Source organism: Hydra viridissima, unplaced genomic scaffold (assembly GCF_058129835.1).
Source record: "Hydra viridissima isolate aposymbiotic clone 2 unplaced genomic scaffold, HvirCarnegie_v1 scaffold_4, whole genome shotgun sequence".
NCBI classification, from domain to species: domain Eukaryota; kingdom Metazoa; phylum Cnidaria; class Hydrozoa; order Anthoathecata; family Hydridae; genus Hydra; species Hydra viridissima.
The window spans coordinates 16037520-16059334 of NW_028324303.1; the positions used below are offsets into that span (position 1 = coordinate 16037520).

The 21815-nt window shown below is 29.8% G+C and overlaps 3 protein-coding genes and 1 long non-coding RNA gene across 5 annotated transcripts; 3 read left to right on the top strand and 1 right to left on the bottom strand.

Moving 5' to 3' along the window:
- Window positions 1-5010: 5010 nt before the first annotated feature.
- On the top strand, window positions 5011-6938 carry LOC149890129 (uncharacterized). The gene is made up of 2 exons (XM_090084493.1): window positions 5011-5337; window positions 5860-6938. Exon 2 carries the CDS (start codon window positions 5886-5888, stop codon window positions 6816-6818), a length of 933 nt encoding a protein of 310 aa, XP_089940619.1. The 5' UTR covers window positions 5011-5337; window positions 5860-5885; the 3' UTR covers window positions 6819-6938.
- A 1094-nt stretch (window positions 6939-8032) lies between these two features.
- LOC145183485 (uncharacterized) lies at window positions 8033-15882 on the top strand. Of its 2 annotated transcripts, none has more exons than XM_090084496.1 (3): window positions 8033-9684; window positions 14274-14343; window positions 14532-15882. In XM_090084496.1, exon 1 carries the CDS (start codon window positions 8385-8387, stop codon window positions 9312-9314), a length of 930 nt encoding a protein of 309 aa, XP_089940622.1. In that variant the 5' UTR covers window positions 8033-8384; the 3' UTR covers window positions 9315-9684; window positions 14274-14343; window positions 14532-15882. The 2 variants fall into 2 exon arrangements, with proteins under 2 accessions (XP_089940622.1, XP_089940621.1); XM_090084495.1 differs by lacking the exon at window positions 8033-9684 and adding an exon at window positions 13258-13877.
- LOC149890130 (uncharacterized) lies at window positions 14403-15185 on the bottom strand. The gene is made up of 2 exons (XR_016451606.1): window positions 15051-15185; window positions 14403-14910 (listed from the first exon to the last, which is right to left on the bottom strand). It is a non-coding gene; the product is annotated as an uncharacterized LOC149890130 (long non-coding RNA).
- Window positions 15222-19656, top strand: LOC145183067 (uncharacterized). Its single transcript, XM_080058396.2, has 4 exons — window positions 15222-17381; window positions 18326-18422; window positions 18509-18777; window positions 18999-19656. Exons 1-4 carry the CDS (start codon window positions 17215-17217, stop codon window positions 19240-19242), a joined length of 777 nt encoding a protein of 258 aa, XP_079914522.2. The 5' UTR covers window positions 15222-17214; the 3' UTR covers window positions 19243-19656.
- The last annotated feature ends 2159 nt before the right edge of the window (window positions 19657-21815 follow it).

Consider the following 21815-nt stretch of genomic DNA (forward strand, 5'->3'; position numbering starts at 1 on the left):
GCTTTTTTATTAAAAGAAACAGGATTTCTTACTCCATAGGTGGAAAATCTAACGTTACTGTTTTATAGCTACTACCAACAAACCAGTTAATGAAAAAACCTTGATTGAAAGCCGACTACAAGCTTATCTTTTACGCTATGACTCATTATGTGCGTACCATCGTTTTTCTTTTGGTTAACAATATTGACATGTTAGAACCAGCTCCAACACCAATAAAGTCTTGCTTTCCTGCTGATGACATATATGTTCCAGATAGAACAATCATTTCAGATGAAACTATCAAAGAATCAAAAAAAGCAGCTAGCTCTTTGTGTGAAGCATTTAGAGCAAGTCCACTGTCCTTTAAGATAAAGCAAGTTCACCAGCAGCTGAGGACAATTTTAAAGCCAAGTGAATATGTGACAACTCAACAAACTTGATCATTATTCTGTAGGCAAGTAAATGAACTTGTATATTTTCAAATACCCAAAGTATTTATGCTAAAAAATGTGACTTTTTTCTTTTCTTGGGACTTGAGATAAATATTTAGCAATTTCCTTTATCCTTCAAGTGTAATTTTTTAGATGGAGTAAGCAAAAAAGAACAGGAAGGTTGGCAACCACTTTTTATGAAGAGGTTAACTTAACTGATGATATAATTGATGAAACTGTTGATACGAAAGATGCACCTGAAAACAAAGAAGATGATTTAAACAACGATATTCACTTTTTTGCATAGGAGTTAGTAGGTGATTTTCAAATTGGTGATTGGATTGTTGTTCCATACTTTATGTAATGATATCCTGCAATAATTTAAAATGTAAGAAGTTTTAAGACTATAATATTGTATTTTTGTGTATTGAGATCTATTACAAAATTATTGGTTTATTACCATATTAACTAATTTCAAGGAATATTTAGGAAGCAGCAATAATTAGACGTTACTTTACCTCAACCATAAAGTCAATGATAAAGGTATATATGTTTCTTGTATGGAATTGTCTGTTACACCTGGAAAGAACTGCTTCAAGTGGCCAACCAAAGAAAATATTCTCCAATGTTCGTCTCTTGACGTTGTTTGTAAGATTGATGCACCAACACCAACTAATGAAAGAGATGATTATTCACTCTCAAAAGACGATATTGACAACGTGGAGAACTCAGATCGGCCACTAATAAATTTATTATATATTTTTCTTAATTCTTAGAAAACTGTATTTCCCATCAGTTTTAAACGGAAAAAACGATCTTGAAGTTTAATGGTTCTTTCTTTCATTGATAAATTAAAAAAAAAAATTTTTTTTCAGGTTCTATTGTACAGTTCCTTTATAAAAAAAAGTATTATGTTAAAATTTTTAATAGCAGTACTAATTAATAAGGCTGTAAAGTAGCCGTTGCTAAGTATATCTATACCGTTGCTAGGGTATTTTTTTAGTTAAAAAATTGGCAAAATAAGGCTACTTCTAGGACTTCTATAGGCTTTTTATCACCCGAGCACATAGATTTTTTTTTTCAGATGTTTGAAGATGCATATTTAAGGAAAATAAATAACTTATACTGTTCATGGTGGACCTAAGGCTACGGTTGTTATGGGTAATCTATCAAAGCGCGTTGAACGCAAAAAGTGATTTTTGGCAGGTTACTTCTTCCCAGGTCCTTGCATGCACATGGTTTTTGTTCCAAAAAGTCAATTTATGTTTTAGTGTCTTTCAAAAACACCTCAAAAAACTACGTACAAGTATTGGCCTTAAGAGATATTAGAGCTCAAAGTTAGGGTAAAACTTCAAATGTTGTGGTTTCGGACCACGATTTCTAGACAACTGAAAATGTAATCTTGTTGAATTTTTACTTTTACTGTAGAAATCTACCCAGATTAGTAAAAAAAATTAGAAAGAAATGTTTCTGTCATATTCATGTTGCTAAAACTACTCCTCAAAGTAGCAATTGCACTCAATGCGCAAAATTTTCTTAAAACGGGCCAAATTTTCGGACCCAATATCTCAGAAATTAATAAAAATTTTAGAAAAAAAATTTACCAATGGCCTACTTCTATTGTCTGTTACAAAATATCTAAAAATGAGTACAATTTGAAGACATCACTTCCAAAATTTGCTTATTTTGCCTACATTTCTCAGACAATCCCTTAAAAGGCATTGATTTATTTAATGATTACAAATGTAGTAAATATTAATTTTGTTGTTCAGTATGCGACACTAAATAAATATATTTAGACATTATCAAAAGCAACAAACATTTAAAACATAAACATATGCGATTTTTTTACGCAGTGCAATTCGTTTGAAAGACGCAGTAGGCGTTTGAAGGCGGTTCGTTTCTTCAGAAAAAATGCCATTGTTGCGAACAAAAGTGTTCTTATCTAATATTAAACATTTTCGTTTTTTAAACGAAAGTGTCTTTCATGAAGTGTCATTAAAGATTTCTTGGATTAAAACTTTTAAATTGCGTTTTTTAAAAAATTTTATGAAAAAAAAAGTCTTTCAAAAGACGCAATTGCATTAAATTTTAGGATAACGGCCAGGTAAAACTGACACATTTTACTAAAACTTTGTGATGAATTCGGAGTGAGATATAGTGACTAAAAATTTTTGACAACAAAAATACTTCAAGTCTGTAAAAATACTTCAAGTCTGTAAAAATACTTCAAGTCTGTAAAAATACTTCAAGTCTGTAAAAATACTTCAAGTCTGTAAAAATACTTCAAGTCTGTAAAAATACTTCAAGTCTGTAAAAATACTTCAAGTCTGTAAAAATACTTCAAGTCTGTAAAAATACTTCAAGTCTGTAAAAATACTTCAAGTCTGTAAAAATACTTCAAGTCTGTAAAAATACTTCAAGTCTGTAAAAATACTTCAAGTCTGTAAAAATACTTCAAGTCTGTAAAAATACTTCAAGTCTGTAAAAATACTTCAAGTCTGTAAAAATACTTCAAGTCTGTAAAAATACTTCAAGTCTGTAAAAATACTTCAAGTCTGTAAAAATACTTCAAGTCTGTAAAAATACTTCAAGTCTGTAAAAATACTTCAAGTCTGTAAAAATACTTCAAGTCTGTAAAAATACTTCAAGTCTGTAAAAATACTTCAAGTCTGTAAAAATACTTCAAGTCTGTAAAAATACTTCAAGTCTGTAAAAAGTATTTAGAAAATTAATTAGAAAAATAGCTGACGTCTGAATTTCGTTGAATTAAAACAGTATTCAAATCTACTTTTTTATTTGGCTGACTAAATTCTTTATAATATAAATTGTTAGTTGATCAAAACTGCATTAAAGGAAGGGGGGGAGGGGGGGGGGGGCACAAAATTTTTTGTTCTTCACCCCAATATCCTACAAATAACCAATTGGATTTACTTATCCGACTATCTTCTTGATCATTCTAACAAAAATCGGTATTTCTGTTCTTTTTCAATATTTCAATCTTTGCCAGAGCTAATACCAGTGATGTAACAATCCATCAGGTCTCTATAGGTAAAGCAACTAATATTTGTACCATCAAAAGAATTCTGTGGTGGTGGTCTGCTGCACCACTTATAGATATAACCGTTTCATTCGATTTTTGTTTTTCCAATTGTTAAGTTTTTTAATGGTTTCGATTTTTTTTTTTTTTTTCTTTTTAAAGAGTTAAAAAAATTTTTTAAAAAACAAATCTTCATATGTAAAAAAATCAAATAGTTAGTCAAGTTTAAAATTTTGAAAGTTTAAAATATTACTTTCATGCACAGGAAAAACAAAGTTCTATTGTGTAAGCTTTAGAAATCCTTTATCACTCTGCTAATATGCCCATATCAATAATGATGTGTTAGTCAGAGACTGGAATTACCGAAAAACGGTTCCTTCGGTAAATTTCGGTTCCTAATTTGATAAGGAACCAATAACTTCGGTTCTTTTCGATTCCTTATTTTAGGCAAGATTCGAAATTTCGGTAAATTTCGATTCCTTATTTTAAGAAAGAATCGAAATTACGGTAAATTTCGATTCCGATTCTGATAAAGAACCGATAACTTCGGTTCTTTTCGATTCCTAGCGGGAATTTTGGAATTGCTAAGAACCGCTAAGAACCGAAATTGGAATTTTGGTTCCAATTTCGGTTCTTAGCGGGAAATATCGCAAAAAATCAAAAATGCTACAAAGAATCGAAATTGTTACTAAGAATTGAAAAACTTGAATTTTTTTAATTTTTATTTTCAAAAATACAGTTGAAATACAGTTGAAAAATACAGTTATTCTAAATCACTATCAGTGAGATCAGTGACACTGTCCTTGCTGCCCTTGCGACTACTACTAGCACTGCTATAAGCTACGCTAGTAGAACTATCACTAGGTTCAGTATTAAATAAATCTTTAGATGCATCATATATAGGGTTTTTTTTCATTGGTGATTTTTTCATTGGTGATTCAAGTACAAGTTTCCTTTTTTTAGCTCTTTGTAGTAGACTTTGAGACTGTGATTCATTTCAGAGACTGGAATTACCGAAAAACGGTTCCTTCGGTAAATTTCGGTTCCTAATTTGATAAGGAACCGATAACTTCGGTTCTTTTCGATTCCTTATTTTAGGCAAGATTCGAAATTTCGGTAAATTTCGATTCCAATTCTGATAAAGAACCGAAACCTTCGATTCCTTTCGATTCCCCGAAAAATACCGAAGAACCGAAGAACCGAAAAACCGTTTTTCGGGAACTTCAGACCTTAGTGTTAGTTAAAAGATAACTGTCAATAATTAAGCATAATTCCACAGTAATCCATCCTTACTTTTATCTACGTATTTTACTTAAAAAGGTTTCATTTGTAAACGAAAAGGGTGAGTCAGTGTGAACGGTTTCGAAAAATGACATTTCTTGAATATCGTCTTCAGATCATTTACTTATTAGCTCTATTAGTTTTCAGTTAAAAGTTTGATTGCTAAGATTTCTTCAACCATTTTAAAAACCACATTTTTAACAAACAGGGATAAAACAATACATCTCGTTTGTTTAAACAGTTTTTGACATAACATGTTTATATTTGAACCAGCTTTAAACTCGATCTGAATAACAAGGTATAAAACGAGTTTGATCAAAACATGTCAATATAAATGGGATATAACTACTACTTAAACTCTTTTTTTTATTAGTATGAACACCGTATCAGACACGGTATAAATTCGAGAGAAGCAATATTTCTCTAGTAATCAAAAACATCTCTTGTTAAACTCCGATAATTTATGCAATATTACTCCAATGAAAATGTTCGTAATGGTATTCCAATGAAAAAAAGTGTTTTCGCATATCCCAACATTATGGCAAAGTAAAATAATAGTCAAACGATATCATCGGCATGTATTTTAAGTTCCAGGAACTGGTTCTGGTATGTATGCTAAGTTCTAATTTACGTAAAAACCTTTGGCAATAGTTTTTATCAAAAGTAATTTACTTAGATTGGTTATAAAATATTTCGTACGCCCTTTATTTATTCAACTATCTAAAGGCAATTATTAAGCCTCGCAATTTTTTCTTTTTATGAATAATCCTTATTTCTAACTGTCGAAGCAAATTCACCAAGTGATAAATACCTCGGTCCTATATAATAGGCGTTGTTATAATAACATAATTAACGGCAATAAACTCAAATGGGAGGAACGAACAAAAGTTAAAAAATAATGGGAAGGATATTTCCTTTTTTTTTTTTTTTTCTACACATTACGTTTTGATGCACTCGGCATAAATCTTTAAACAGACAAAATACAAAATGACGCAACTTAAAAAGAAGTTCAAAGCGAAAAAAAGAGATAATAGCCGATTATATATGCCAAATTACCGTTAGCCGATTATATTGTTTAAGCAAATATTAAAACGTTTTTCTTAGTTTTCTTTTTTGAAAAACTTTTAGATTATTTAAGATCAAGTACTTTCAAAATGAACTGCACGTACTTTTATGTTGGCAATAGAGATTATGTCATTTTTCAAAATGTTGCTTATAATATCTTGCTTTTCGTTGGTTTGCTTGTAAACGTCGTAGCTATTGTTATCACAATAAAGAGGGAAAAAACGTGTTGCTGCACAACTTCAAAGTTGTTTTTGTCAAGCTATGCAGGAAATATTTGTGCATTAGTCTCTCTTGCAGTGAATGGAGTTTACGATATTCAGAAAGGTGTTCCGAATATCAAGTGTCAGCCAGAAAACGAGCGCCATTTTTTCTTGTTCCTGGGTTTTACAGTCAACATGGCAATGCTTGTAAATTCTACTTACAACAGATTTAAAGGTGTCTCTAACTTTAGGAACAAAGTTGTTACGGTTGACTCAAATAAAAATCTCTTCATTCGATACGCTTTACCTGCTTGGATTGTTTCTGCTGTAATAGCAACGCTCTCGGTTTTAATTCGAAATTTTGTGAACAAGTTTCATCATTTTCTCATTTGTGAAATCATTAGTATCGTTCCGATGTTAGTTTGTATAGCATTAAACATTCATTTAAAATTGTTTTTGAATAAAATGCAGAAGAATGCGAAAGTGACGCGTCAAAACGAATCTCTCAAGAATATCAAACTCGCAATTTCAATGTTAAGAATAACTACAGTATGTCACACCATTTACCTGATAATTGGAGCAACAGTTTATTACTTCTTAATTAGATATTACATGGACAAAACAGTCTTTATAACATTGGATTGGGTATCACGAATGCTTTTTGATCTTACATTTACAATCGAAGCAAAAGCATTTCTTTTAAAACAATCATGGGCAAGAAAAGAAATAATCTATTTTATAAAAAGTATATTTCGGGGAAGGAAATTTAAGTTTAATGACTCTCTTACTTCACTATCGGTTGAAGTAAGTACGGTATTCTAAGTTATCTTTTAAATATTTTTTAAAACTAACGAATGATTTATAACGACAACGATGTTCCGTCGGAAAACCTTTCGTTTTCATTATTTTCGTTAATTAGAAACTAAAAAGATTTTTCGCTAATCGATTTATTTCTCGTCCATGCTCCAACAAAAGTATATTGTTTTCCTTAGTATATGCTCTTGTACTGTAGGGGTTTAAGAAAAAAGAGAAATTAACATAACATTTATAGATAAAAATTATAAAAATGGTAGTTTACGGCGATGGATTCGAAAAATAATAACTTAAGTAAACAAAAAGTATGGTGTGTGTGTGAGAGAGTTTTCACAACAAAAGTATAGTGTGGAGAGAGAGTTTGTATGAGTGAGTTTGTATGAGTAAGTTTGTATGAGTGAGTTTGTATAAGCGCTTTTGTATGAGTGTTTTTGTATGAGAGAGATTGATGTTACAGTTCGAAGAAACTTGATCCATGCGTTTGGGATAGTCAGTACTAATTATGAGTTGTTTATAATTTGGATCTGTCAATGCAGCAACAAAGTTGTTAGGCCTTTTTTCCGAAAAGACCTTTGCCTATTTCATAGGCCTTATCAATGAAAATTATTCCTGGAGTTTCCACCGAAGCCTTATTATATTAATTTATTTAAAGAAAGAAAGAAAAAAAAAGTGTTTTCTTTAAAAACATTAAAATATTTTTATAGTGCTTTTACGCAGGAATATCGAAGCAAAAGTGATAAATCTTCAAATAAAATAAAATTTGTATCACGAAATTTCTGTCGTAAATCTACTTGTCTATTATTCACAGAAACCAGTACAAATATACCAAAACCTATCTTTCTGATAGTTAATCAACTAAACTAAAATTTTAAGGTTTGAACAGATTTTGGAAACAGTTTGTTATCGTTAAAACCCTACCAGATAACAAGATTGATGGCTGATTAATGTGTTTTGCGTTATTTCTTAAAACGGTTTTATTTCGCATTTAAGAAATTTTTTTATTTATTAACTTACAAAAACTGACGAAAAATGATTAAAAAATAAATTTTTAGACACGGAATTTGTATAAAAACATTCAAATATCTTACTTTTTTTTCAAGCTTATAATGAAATAAATTTGTTTGCAATTGTTTATAATTTAAAGCGATATTTAATCATTAAAAAAAAAGTAATTACAAGCACGACAATTACCATTAATATAGCTCATACAGTTATTACAATTAATACAATTGTTATAATTATTACAATTACAATACACAATAATCCAAAAAGCTAAGTAATTTCTAATTGTGCTGACAATGTAATAGTGTAAAAGTGCTGAGTGATGGAAAAAATAAAAAATAAGAAAAAAGAAGTATTTTATGACACAGCATCGGTTCCTCTTTTTTTATTAGCATGGTGAGCTTAATTGCTTAGTTTAGTTTTAAAAACAAAATTATATAATGTTTGCAAATCCCTAATTGTAAAAGAATTTTTTTTTCACGTCAATCTTCTTTCATCTTCTAATTCTGCAATAAAAAGGGTAGTTTTGTGTTTTGGAGGAAAATTTTTTACTACAATTGGTAGCTTAACAAAATGAACTGCACGTACTTTTATGTTGGCAATAGAGATTACGTCGTTTTTCAAAACGTTGCTTATCTAGTGATGCTTTTTATTGGTGTGCTTGTAAACATCATTACTGGAGTTATCATAGTAAAAAGTGAAAAAAGGTGTTGCTGCGCGACTTCAAAGTTGTTTTTATCAAGCTATGCAGGAAATATTTGTGCATTAGTCTCTCTTGCAGTGAACGGAGTTTACGATATTCAGAAAGGTGTTCCGAATATCAAGTGTCAGCCAGAAAACGAGCGCCATTTTTTCTTGTTCCTGGGTTTTACAGTCAACATGGCAATGCTTGTAAATTCTACTTACAACAGATTTAAAGGTGTCTCTAACTTTAAGAACAAAGTTGTTACGGTTGACTCAAATAAAAATCTCTTCATTCGATACGCTTTACCTGCTTGGATTGTTTCTGCTGTAATAGCAACGCTCTCGGTTTTAATTCGAAACTTTGTAAACAAGTTTCATCATTTTCTCATTTGTGAAATCATTAGTATCGTTCCGATGTTAGTTTGTATAGCATTAAACATTCATTTAAAATTGTTTTTGAATAAAATGCAGAAGAATGCAAAAGTGACGCGTCAAAACGAATCTCTCAAGAATATCAAACTCGCAATTTCAATGTTGAAAATAACTACAATATTTCACAGTATTTACCTGATAATTGGAGCAACAGTTTATTACTTCTTAAATAGATATTACATAGACAGAACAGTATTTATAACATTGGATTGGGTATCGCGAATGCTTTTTGATCTCATATTTACAATTGAAGCAAAAGCATTTCTTTTAAAACAATCATGGGCGAGGAGAGAAATCTGTCAGTTTTTTAAAAGAAATTTAAAGAGAGGAAGTAAAAGATTTAACCAATCAGTTCAGTCTTTTGAAACTGAAGTCAGTTCAGTTTGAAACTGAACTGCGCACTTCAACATAAATGTTTTAATTGTCTGTCAATTAACAAATAGTATGAAGTCATTCATATTTTGTTGTTGTCATATGACTTTGGTTACTCGGATACAGTTTAATAACTAGATATATATGCAATACTTTTGATTTGTTCATGTATATAAAGTATATAAAGAAGATATATCATTGAAACTCGTCCCAGATTCTTAACAAAACTCTTCCCAGATTCTTAGTAAATGCGTTAGAGTGACTTGCTTTAATGGTTAACTGCAGTTCTTACATATTTTCTTGCATAACTTTACTTTAAATAACTAACAAATTTTTTATCATCCGGATGGAGTCTGAATTAATATAGTTCATGATTAAAATGATGGTAAGTTATTGTCAAGGTTACAGTCCTCAAGAATGTTGATCCCGGAATCGTTTCTTTTTTATATTTTCATGGTTTACAAAAGATTAAAGTTTATTTCTTTTGTTAAACATTTTAAAAATCATTTTGTTGTTAAACTTTTATTTTAAAGAATTTTTTTAAAACTTATTTATTGTCAGCAAAATTTTAACGTCGTCATTATGATGCCTATAGCGATATTGTCTCGCTAAATACAGACCATTTTAATAAGATTAAGTTAAATTATCGGGTTTTAAGGTAAATAAATTATCGGGTTCACTAATGAAACGAATTTTACAATCTCGTTGATTAAGGATTGTCAAAAATATATGATAAAAATGCTTACTTTGTTGTTTTGATAGTTTGACTCCTTTATCATTTGATCTTTGCGTTTGTAAAATCTCAGTTTTTTGTTTTTTTTTTCTTTCGTATAATTTATGAGAAAAAAAAAACCTCGAATGCAAATTCTAATTCTTATTTGTGCAGTAATCAGAAATTTTAATTCATACTTAATGCAGATAAATTGTAACGTTTTTAAACAATTTTTCCATTTATTCAAATAAAGATTTTAATTGAAAAAGTGTGTTTGAAAAAAAGTCTTTTTTTTTCTATTTTAAAAACTTTTTTAGAACTTAAATTAAAAAAATAAAAAAAATAAAAAAAATAAATAAATAGGCTTTAACTAAGTTTTCAAAGGGTTTTACCACGACGTAATATTATGACGATCATATCATCATGAAGATATCGCTTCACGGTGACATCTTCACAATAATCTTATTCAAACTAGAAAACAATTAAAATTCGATAAAAGTATAAATTTACAAGGTTAAATTTAGTCTCAACCAAAAGTAAATTTCATACTCAAACCTAATTTTTGAATGCCTTCGATAGATTATTAATGAAATGCGAAAAGAAAATTTATAAATAAACAACAGGCGGATAAAATAGATTTATTGTGATTTTCTTAAATTGGTTATTTGATCTTTTTTCTTTCCTTCACAAAGCTTGCAATAAAAATATTATTTTATAGGGAATTCGCCTTCAAACCAAATATTTTGAAAAAAAATTCTTGTGACTATCAATCAGGTGCAGTTGCAGTGACACCGAGAACAAATTCGTTTGTCCATTCAAATATTTAAAACAACAAATCTTTTTTCAAGTATTTCATTCATACAAATCCTCTGACATTTTACAAGTAAGCTTTCATGCAATTCTGCTATTACTATTGCTATTACCTTATTTATTGTTTTTGTCTCTTTAATGCAATTGAGCTATTTATGCACTATCATAAATTGTTTTATTTTGAAAATAACCAAAAGAACAATGAGTAATAAATTTGCAGTTGCAAATAATGCATGCTCGTGATATTTCCTCAAAAGTGGCTTCTTTTTTATTAAAAAAAAAAACTTAGCATTTTTATGAGAATGACGTAATAAATACTTTTGCTTTTTGCTTAAGTATCATAAGATGCGCTGATCGGCAGCCGTTTTTTAAACTTTCTTTAATAAACAAAGAAAGATCGGTAAAATATTTTAATGTATTTGCCGTTTTTCAAATCAAGATCTTTTTAAAAATGAATGTGACACACTTTCGTATTGGTGATAGTAATTATATTATTTTTCAAAATATTGCGTATCTTGTTATGCTTCTTGTTGGTTTACTTGTCAACATCGTTACAATAATTGTTACAGTAAAAACCGACAAATCCCATCGCTGCACCACTTCAAAGCTTTTTTTGTCAAGTTATGTGGGAAACATTTGCTCAATGATTTCTTTAGCAATGAACGGTGTATACAAAAATGATGAAGGTGTGCCTAACATGGGGAATCAGCATGAAATCGATCGCCATTTTCTCTTGTTTATGGGTTTGACGGTCAATATGACAATGCTTGTAAATTCAACTTTCAACCGATATCAAGGAATATCGAATTTTAAGAACAAGACCAACAGTTTTGATTCAAATAAAAATTTATTTATCCGATACGCTTTACCTGCTTGGATAGTTTCTGCTATTGTTGCAATTTCTGCTGTGTTATTTCGATATTTTTATAACAAAACTCATCATTTTCTTGTATGTGAAGTGATCTGCATCATTCCCATGCTAGTCTGCATTGGGTTAAATATACTTCTCAGAATATTTTTGACCAAAATGCAGAAAAATGCTGCGGCGACCCAACAAAACCTATCTTTAAAGAATATTGCAATTGCAATCTCTATGCTGAGAATAACTACATTATGTCACATCATTTACCTGATCGCTGGTGTGTTGGTGTTTTACTTCTTAGAAAAATATAAAGAAAATGGTGACGTATTCATTGCGTTAGACTGGATAATACGCATACTTTTTTATCTGACGTTTACATTAGAAGCAACTATATTTATCATAAAACATTCATTCGCGAGAAGACTATTGCTTCAATTACTCAAACGACCTCAGAGAAAGAGGTCTTATTCAAAAAGTTCCGTTTTGTCGGTTGTAACCGAAATAAGCGTTGGGGTCTAGGTCTATCTGATTCTCGTTAATTCTTATTAATTTTTATTAATTCTCGTTAATGGAACTCTATGGACTTATATATATAAAATACATTACTTGATACTCAAAATCAACTATTTTTTATTTTTTTTAAATAGTTAATTTTAATAAGCCAATGTTTCTATAGGTTAGTAATTATTAGGTTTATATTTAAATGTAATAATAAGATATTTAAAGCATAAATCTGAAATGTAACTGAGCTAAAACATTTCTATAGCATTTCTTCTATTTTTTATGCATGCGTTTGTTTTTTCATAGGCTGTGGAAAGGGAAGGAGATAGGGAGGAAAAAGGAGAAAAAAAACCTGCACTATAGAAACTTAAATATTATTGACATACCAATACTCTTCTAATACCGATCGGGTTATAACGTCATATAAAAATGCTTCGCTATAAGAAAAATATTGATATCAATATTATTAACAAAATCCTATTCAATACATCTTAAGGTATCTACATCATAAGATATAAGATATCATATATCAGAAGATATAAGATATTTTGTTGATGAATGACATAGAAAATGCCACCTTGCATTTGAGTATTCCAATTGAATAAAAAATGTATTGAATTACACATATTTGTTTTTGATATTGATTCTACTCAGTATTCTACATACACTTGCTCTAGATATTATCAAGTAATGATAAATTATTTCATAGCATTTGTGTGTAATAGTAAATTTAATTGCATTTTTTTTTTCTTCATATAAATAAAAATCTTCATATAAGTACAAAAACATTTAAAAGAAAGTTTTTGAGCCCAAGTTATGATCTGGGGAGATCCCTTTTTTAGCACTAAGTTTTTTTTTTTTATTGTCCTTTCTAAAGGTTCAAACATAAAAAGATAAGTTTTTATTCCTATATGTACATTTTTACGTCCATTTTAAATAGTTTGTGGGAACCCTAAATATTCTATTGTCTTCAGTTTCATAGTTGTAAGGGGGAGTGAGAAGGATTTTTTCTTCATGAAAGTGTTTATCTTGCAAATAAATATTTCAAAAACATTTAAATATTTAAAAACTTACCGTATATACTCGCGTATAAGTCGAGAAATTTTTGACGAAATATTTACTCTAAAACAGCAATTCGACTTATATGCGGGTCAGAAAAAAAACAAATTTATTCCTAGAAATTTTTTCGTATTTCTTATTAATATTGATTAAAAAATGTAAAAATTGATTTTGTATTGATTTTTGGATCGACTTATACGCGAGTATACACGGTAATCATTTTTTTAAATTTATGCAACAAATTTTAGTGTTATAACCAAATTTTGTGTGATAACCAAAATTTGTCATCTCCCCACATCCCACTTCATTGCGGCATGGATATAATGCTAATCAGTCAAAGCATAACATCGCTTATCTTCTTATGCTTCTTGTTGGTTTCTTGTCAACATCGTTACAATCATCGTTACAATAAAAAATGACAAATCTCATGATTGCGTTACTTCAAAGCTTTAAGCGTTAAATTATGTGGGAAATATATTTAAATCACTAAACTTTAGAGTAACCATGTCAAATACCAATGAAAAATTGGTGGTATTTGGTGAACTATTTCAAGAACAATGTGGAAAAAGTGTTAAAGGGAACGAGGATAGAGAAAGAAGCAAAGCTTGAAAGAAATAGTTAGAAAATTTTGGACGTATGTTGACTTTAGGAAATTTACAATTAGAATAATAATAAAACTACATTATTCAATTGATTATATGAATTATATTTATATCTTATATGTATAGTTTCTTTTTCACAGATACAATCTCCATAAAATAGGTATTGTCCATTAAAAACCTTCATACATTTTGATTAAAGTTGCTTAATATTTAAGGTTCTCACGAACTACTTAAAACCTATATTAAAATTATTCAAATTAGAATAAAAAGTTTTTTTTTAGCCAATATATACACATAAATTTTTTCATGACTTTTGTTTGACTAATTCTGATATGTACATATAAATTTTAAGAAAGAAAAAAAAAAGCAGATGTTGCACTGTTAATGGTTCACTTTGACCTGATGTTGTTTATTATTCTGTATTTTAGAATAAGCTTAATCACAACGTGAACGAGAATTCCTCAGAAAAACGTTTGTTTTTGAATAAAATTTCTGTATGTAAGTAATATTTTCGTTTGTTTCAAATATCTCTTTTTTGTTTATTATTTCCTCTCTCTCTCTCTCTCTCTCTCTCTCTCTCTCTCTCTCTCTCTCTCTCTCTCTCTCTCTCTCTTTCTCTTTCTCTCTTGGAATACTTGGAACAATTTTTTTCAAAATCTGTAATGCTGATGCAATTTTGTTTTTAGCTGATTAAAAGAAATTTGAATAATGAACTGTACCTACTTTTACACCGACAAAAGAATCTATACCCACTTTCAAAATATTGCTTTACTTATTATGGTCTTTGTGGGTGTGTTTTTAAATCTCTTAACAATTACGGTTACTTTGAATAATCGAGCGGCATGCCGTTGCTCAGCCGCAAGGTTATTTTTATCAAGTTATGCAGGAAACTTGTGTGGATTGGCTTCTCTGGCACTTAATGGAGTATACGACCCAAAAAAAGGAGTTCCGACAATAAATTGTAAATCCACAATCGATTATCATTTTCTCCTTTACCTGGGATTCACTGTCAACATGGTCATTCTCGTTAGTTCAACATACAACCGCTATCAAGGAGTTTCAAATCTAAACAAAAATTTTAATAGAGTTGAAAGCGGTAAAAAACTATTTTTTCAATACGCGCTGCCATCATGGATCGTCTCAGTTTCTATTTCATCTTTGTTTGTGCTTCTTAAGTATTACAAAAAAATAGATATGCACCCTACTGTTGTGTGCGGCATCATTGGCATCATCCCAATGCTGAGTTGCATCACATTAAACGTTCTCCTAAAATTCTTTCTTTTAAAAATGATGAAGAACGTGGAGGTGACTCAACAAAGTGATTCACTAAAGAATATTTCTGTTGCCATTTCAATGCTTCGAATTACAGCAATATGTCATGCCACTTATCTTGTCATTAGTATTCTGGTCATTTTCTTCTTAAACAAATATGGCAACAATACAACCGCGTTTCTAATATTGGACTGGATATCTCGCATGCTTTATGATCTCATGTTTACAGTAGAAGCAAAAGCTTTTCTAATTAAACACGCGTCAGCAAGGAAAGATATTAGCCGTTTTTTCAAACAACTTTACAAGAAAAAAGACTCCTATGCTTCAGTTATTTCAAAAGTAACAGAGACGGAATTTACCTCTTAAGAATAAGACAAAAGCAGAAGAGATTGGCTTTCAATGACGTAAAAAAATGAATTCTGATTTTAAATATCCTTTAACTTGCAGCTCTTTATTGAGCTCTTGAGGCCTTTTCATAAAAGTCTTCGGAAAACGTTTTTCTGGTCATTTTCAAGTAAATGATTTTGCTTTAGATAAAAGCTTGATTAAATTACTTCAATCGAAAACTCCCGCTTTTTTAAATTGAATTGTTTGATTCATAAATGTTTTTATCTACAAATGATAACTCTTAGACGCCTACACTTAAAGATGTTATATGACTTGATCGTTTACAAGATTGTATCTCATATTTTGATTGTTGTTTTGACAGTTTATTGAACACGAGTGAACTTTTAAGAGATCGAAATCTTATCTTATAAAAAGAAAGTTTTTTATCCTTTATACACTCAACCTACTATTAAGTATATATTGCTTCAGCTACGCTCGTATTTTATCAAATCGCTGTTTTGAAAATACGAGCGTAGCTACTTTGCTGCTGTTATTAATAGTAAAGTCGTCAACGCAGTTGTACTTCTATGTGCAAACAAAACGATTAAACAGTCCCTTCAGTGGGGGTAAGAGGAAGATAAAGACAAATTAAAGAAAAAAAGTTATAAAACTAAGCAACAAAAATTCCTAGTTCAAAAAAATTATTAAAAAAAAGATTTAGCACTATTAAGGTTTCTCACATTAGTCATCAACTGTTTGATTTATCTGCACTTTTGTGTGCTTTATTATTTATCTGCGCTTGTGTGCTATCTTGCACTTGTGTGTATTTTTTTATTTATTTAATTGAACTTGTGTGCTATCTTGCACTTGTGTGTGTTTTATCTGTTCACATTCATTTCTCACTTTGGGTCCCGCATACCCTAAAATTGGTTCTTTCGGAAATACTCCTAATTCTACATCACCATTTTAGCATAATATTTCTACACACAATATTTATACATAGCTGAGTTTTGGTATAAGTTAAAAAGTCCGAAACAAGTTTGCATAAAAAGTGCAGTTTGAATGTCGTTCTAGCATAGACAATGGGTTTGGTTGAAAGGTGTTATTTTTCATGTTTAAACGTAAAAAGCCTTTAAGTTGTGTTCATTATAACGGTAAAATGAAAATTATAAAATAATTAAAAGTAAAAAGTTTTGTCTTTTGATGGTAATGTGAGTTTTGACCCAACATGTATATGCAATTATGTATCACATGAATATATGATATTAAAATAGAGGTTTTTTGGAGTTATGAAATTTAAATTTAGAATTAAAAAATAAATATTTGCGCTTTAATTACTTAAATCACTCGTGCAACTGTACACGCGTTTTATGGGATTTAGATAAGCGCAAATTTAGTTTTTTAAATTTATTTCTTAAGCCTAAAAAATACAATTTTGACAGTTCAGTATTTTAAAGTATGTTAATTTAAAGTAGCTGTTAGGGATTGGAAGGAGAGTTAAAATCACGCAAATTTGGTTTTGATCCTTTACTACATTAGAACACTTAACATAAAATTATCTACGGGGGAGTTAAATTTTGTTGTTGCTATGCCCCAGCATATTTAGAAATGACGTTTTCGATACTTAGACCAATCATCTTTCAACACGATCTGATAGTTAAAAATTTCATCGCAAAAAATTATATAACTTTAATGCAATGAAAAAGTTGAAGGAGCCTTTTTCTCAAAATTTTAGATGATTTTATATTGAGATTTGTATTGTTATGAGAGATGCTCGATACAAGTTTTCTTAAGACTAGTATTTTTAGCTTGGCAAATGTCGATGCTGAAAAAATATTTAGTTCGATTGCCGAAGATGAGAAGGAAGGCAGTCAAGAAGCTGGTCGCAAGAGGAGAAAGTTAGATGATTTTACACCACAAGAGAGAATGATCCGAAGGTATAATCTTCTAAAAAGTTTATTAGTTAATTTTTAATTGAACGTATTTTCAAAGAAAAATTAATAATTCTTTGGTTCTGGTTTGTAACTTAATTCAGTTAAAAAAAAAAAATACTTGCAGTCCATTGATTTCCTTTATTATGTTAGCTATAACTGCAGTACTGCACTAAGAGTGGAGCCCACCAAAAAAAAAAAAAAAAAATAGATGAGAATAAACTATTTTTCTTAGTGTGCCTCTAATACTTTAAGCCCAATTGCCATTTGTTCCAAAATTTGTTCTGGTACATGATGTTTTTGTTATGGTTGAATTAATCTGATTAATTGTTGTGCCTGTATGTTCATGTAAAAACTAAAAATACTGCATAAATGAAATGCTTGCCTATATATTAAGTTATTCAACATTTAATGGTTTTTGTTGATATCAACTCTGAAAATGTATGTTTCATTTCTGCTTTCATAACTGGGGCAGTTTTGATTTGATCACTTTTGGAAATCACTGGAATGTACTTGTCACTCTCTAAGGATCTGATTGGTTGAGCATAAAATTTTTGGTCTGCAAACTTCAATGTACCATTTTAATATGGTTGCCACACAGGTCTTAGAAACACTATCTATTTTTGCAACTGCTTTGAGTATGATTTACTTTAAGCAAAATAAAAATCTGAGCTTTCAATAGTTATTTAATTGAATTTAGCCATCTATGATAATATAGTTAGATATGAACACCAAAATGCATATGTTTATTCTACATTAAAAGTAAACCAATTTTCATTAAAATCAATATTAAAAGGACCAAAAACATCAGTTGCATGTATCTTTAAGACCTAAAAACCATTAAATATTTAAAACTTTATTTCAAAAACATAACTGCAATGTACATTGTTATGTAAAGCTATGCATTTTACACATCTTCAATCTCAGAAATATTTAACATATAAATTTAGGAAGTTAAAAAATCGTGTAGCAGCCCAATCAGCTAGAGATAGAAAAAGAGAGCGAATGAATGAACTGGAACAAATTGTTGGCAGGTTAGAAAATGAGGTAAATAAAGTGTTGTACAAAATCATTTCTTGTAAATATCTATTTTTAAATTATAGTTATTTGTACTTTATGGCTGCGCTTTTTAGAATAAGGAGCTTAAAAAAAGTAATGAAGAACTAAAATCAAGTATGCAATATCTTATCGAACAAAATAAAGAGTTAAGAATTCGAATTGGAATGGACATTGACAATAATAGTGACCACACTTACACTCAAAGTAATGGTGTCTCAGATAATCTCTTTGTGATCAAGAAAGAAGAAGTGCCTAGTCAGCATGCATTGCCTAAAATTTCTCAGCAGCAGAAATTGAAAGCACTCCTTGTTTCCTTAATCACGATGTGGATTGCAAATCCAAGGTAAAGTTCTGTTTTTGGATAAAGTGGCTTATTGTTTTATTTTTTTTTTTTTGTTTCTTTTAATTTTATTTAGTAATATTTGAGACTCAGGAACTTAGGCTATATTATAAATTTGATAAAAGTTGTTTTATGTTTGTGTTTAATTCACTTTGAAATACATTTTTATCAGTGTATTAAGTAAATAAGAGCTTGTATTATTAATATTTCTTTGGTTCTTTTAGACTGACCAATTACTTGACCTCCTTGAGCGAATCGAACCAAGAGAAATTTTTGAAATCAATGCTTCAAAGAAAACTGGAAGTGAATTTGCTACAGAGGTCACCAAAAACATACAAATCGGTGGAAGCTCTTCTTCGGACGAATCTCAAACCGATATTTCGAACTTGTCTGATGAAGACACAAATGAATTATTTGATCTCTGCCAAGACATCCAAAACTTGGTTAATGAGCCCTTTAATACTATAAAAACTGAAAATATCTTTCAGAATTCCACATGTTTATTTCATACTTCACATGAAAGAGATTTAACTCAGTCATTCACTCAGAATAATATGAAAAAAGCTGAAAAAAGTAGACTTTCTGACTCAAGTTATTTAAATGATCTCGAGGACTTACTTAACAGTGTAGATGACTTTCATGGCGTGAAAAAGTTAATGGATAAAGAATATATTAATAGCACAGACAATTTCTCCCTTGATCAAATATTTACTGAATTATTTCCTTCTTTACTTTGACATAAATGTGCTACCATAAAGTTGTAAATAAAAAATTTTACGGTTTTTTTTTTTTTAGAAAACTGATGAATTTGTCGCTAATAAAAAGCAAGTTCACTTTGTAGATAACGAATCTATCTTTTATAGAATTATATAACATATCGCATGATATTGTTATTATTTAAGTTAAAGCACTTACCTTGGGATCTTTAGCTGAAGCGTTTAAAGTATTTCGCAAGTGTAAAGTCCTATTACACAAAGCAAAAGCAGCCTTTTCTTTTACTATTTAAATGGGTTATCCTTATCAAGTGTGTTTACAAGGAATTGGTATGAATTCATGTTATTGACTTGAACCTGTCAAAATATGTCCTCCATGGTTAGTGGTGAGTCCTTAAGTGTGATGAAGTCATAACTAACGTTTTCCTGAACCATAGTTCTTAAAACTATCAATTTTGATGAACTATATCATATGAATAGGTAAACTATGGTAACGGACAAAAAAATTTATCGTGCAAGTAAAAATCTTAGACATCAAATGACGGTTGGTTTTTTCGTATGTTCAAATCCTCTGATCGCTTTTATATAACGCTTTTAGATTGTTTAATGCTTTAATAAGCCTTACTAGACGCAGCTTCATAAGCCTACTCAATATGTCAATGTTATCCAAATTACAGAAAAACATTGACATCGCTTTGTTTAGTTTTTCCGTGTGAGAGATCACACAAAATAATGAGTTGCTATTGTAAACTACTTTTAATTTTTCTGGTGTCATTAGGTAAGATTGATAAAAAGAACCATACAAAAAGGTATAAACATTTTATGAACACAACAATAAGTGTGAAGAAAACCTTAATCATTTTTTTCTGACACGGTTCAGATAATATCGGCGAAGGCGTAAGAGAAATAGTAACCTTTAATATATCGACCTAATTGATAAAGCCATTGCTAATAAGTTAAACGATCGTCTCGAACTTGCTGATAATACCGGTTCTATTAAAACCATAGAAGATATTACCTCAAAATTTTAATCCATTAGATATGCAATTAACTATAAAAGTGTAAATAAAAATATAAGTAGACAAATACCCTAAGCTAGTATATGAGTGTCAATCTACTTCAGTATTGTTACAATCATTTGTGGTTTAACAAATGGACCTCTGAATATATAGCAAACTATTTTAGGTTTCAGAACATCTGGTTCTGAGTGATATGACTATAATTTGTCATTTCGACCAATCTCTCGACCAATAGGAATTACAACGCAATTCCGAGTATAAAGAGATAACTGCACTATTTACTAACCTCAGATACACCGAAGAATTGAATAGATTTTCTCGTGGTTCTTGATTTAAGCAAGACTTTAGAACAAGGGAAATTTTTTTCACCTTCTTTAAACAAGCATCATACAACATTATTTCTTAAATTGATAACATAGAATGCTTGCTAAGAATTTTAAAAAAAAAAAAATTTCTCTCATTGTCAAATTCACTGGTGACAAATGCACTTTACCATTTGGCTTTTCACCTTCATGAACAATTTTCTCCTCTAGTTTGTGACATTTTCTTGTTTTCCGAAGAAAGTTTAATCCAAACTGCTTTTCACTTGCTGTATCCAAAGTATCTGGAAGTTTCTTATATTAACAGGTGAACTTTTTAACTGATATATACTAAATCAGTGAAACTCGCAATCGGCGAAAGTCTCCGGTTAAACTTCGTTAACTTGCTTTTTCCATGCCAGAATGCTCCCCAAGAATATTGCTGTCATTATTATAGTATTCCAGTGTCATGATTCAAATGATAATTTAATTTTTAAAAGAATCATTTTTGATTCCAGGTTTGAAATTCTTTTGATGTTTTGAATAATGCAAAGATAAATAGATTATTCACAAACTTTTTAAAAATTTTATTACCCAGCTCAGGATGTCGAGAAGAAATAACTTAATTTATTTTATTAAGCAACGATATTGAAAAAAAAAAAGTTTTCTTGGAAAAAAGTTGTACGTGGAATAAAAGGTGATGCTGTAACTTCTTACACAGCTCCCCCTTCCATTTGCTGTCCCTGTTTATTGGGTTATTGTGTTATTGCAGCTTCAGTTTTCACATCATTGAGTATTGCCGGATTTAACCAGCACCATAACCTCAGATATTCTTGATCTGGTTCTAAAAAACCCAAAAATTATTGTGTTGTAAGCGAAAAAAACACCACCCCATTGAGCCATTCTCACAAATGTTGTTCAACTATCTATCTTTGGTTCAATTCATTTTGAAGTATAAATGGTAAAAATTATACTTAACGTTTCGTTAAATAACCTTAATACAAATCTGA

Bases quoted from the DNA above. Each gene is read 5' to 3' on its own strand.
- LOC149890129 (XM_090084493.1), top strand. From the start codon at position 5,886: ATGAACTGCACGTACTTTTATGTTGGCAATAGAGATTATGTCATTTTT.
- LOC145183485 (XM_090084496.1), top strand. From the start codon at position 8,385: ATGAACTGCACGTACTTTTATGTTGGCAATAGAGATTACGTCGTTTTT.
- LOC145183067 (XM_080058396.2), top strand. From the start codon at position 17,215: ATGCTCGATACAAGTTTTCTTAAGACTAGTATTTTTAGCTTGGCAAAT. The intron at 17,382-18,325 runs GTATAATCTTCT...ATATAAATTTAG, and splicing joins CAAGAGAGAATGATCCGAAG to GAAGTTAAAAAATCGTGTAG. The intron at 18,423-18,508 runs GTAAATAAAGTG...TGCGCTTTTTAG, and splicing joins TTGGCAGGTTAGAAAATGAG to AATAAGGAGCTTAAAAAAAG.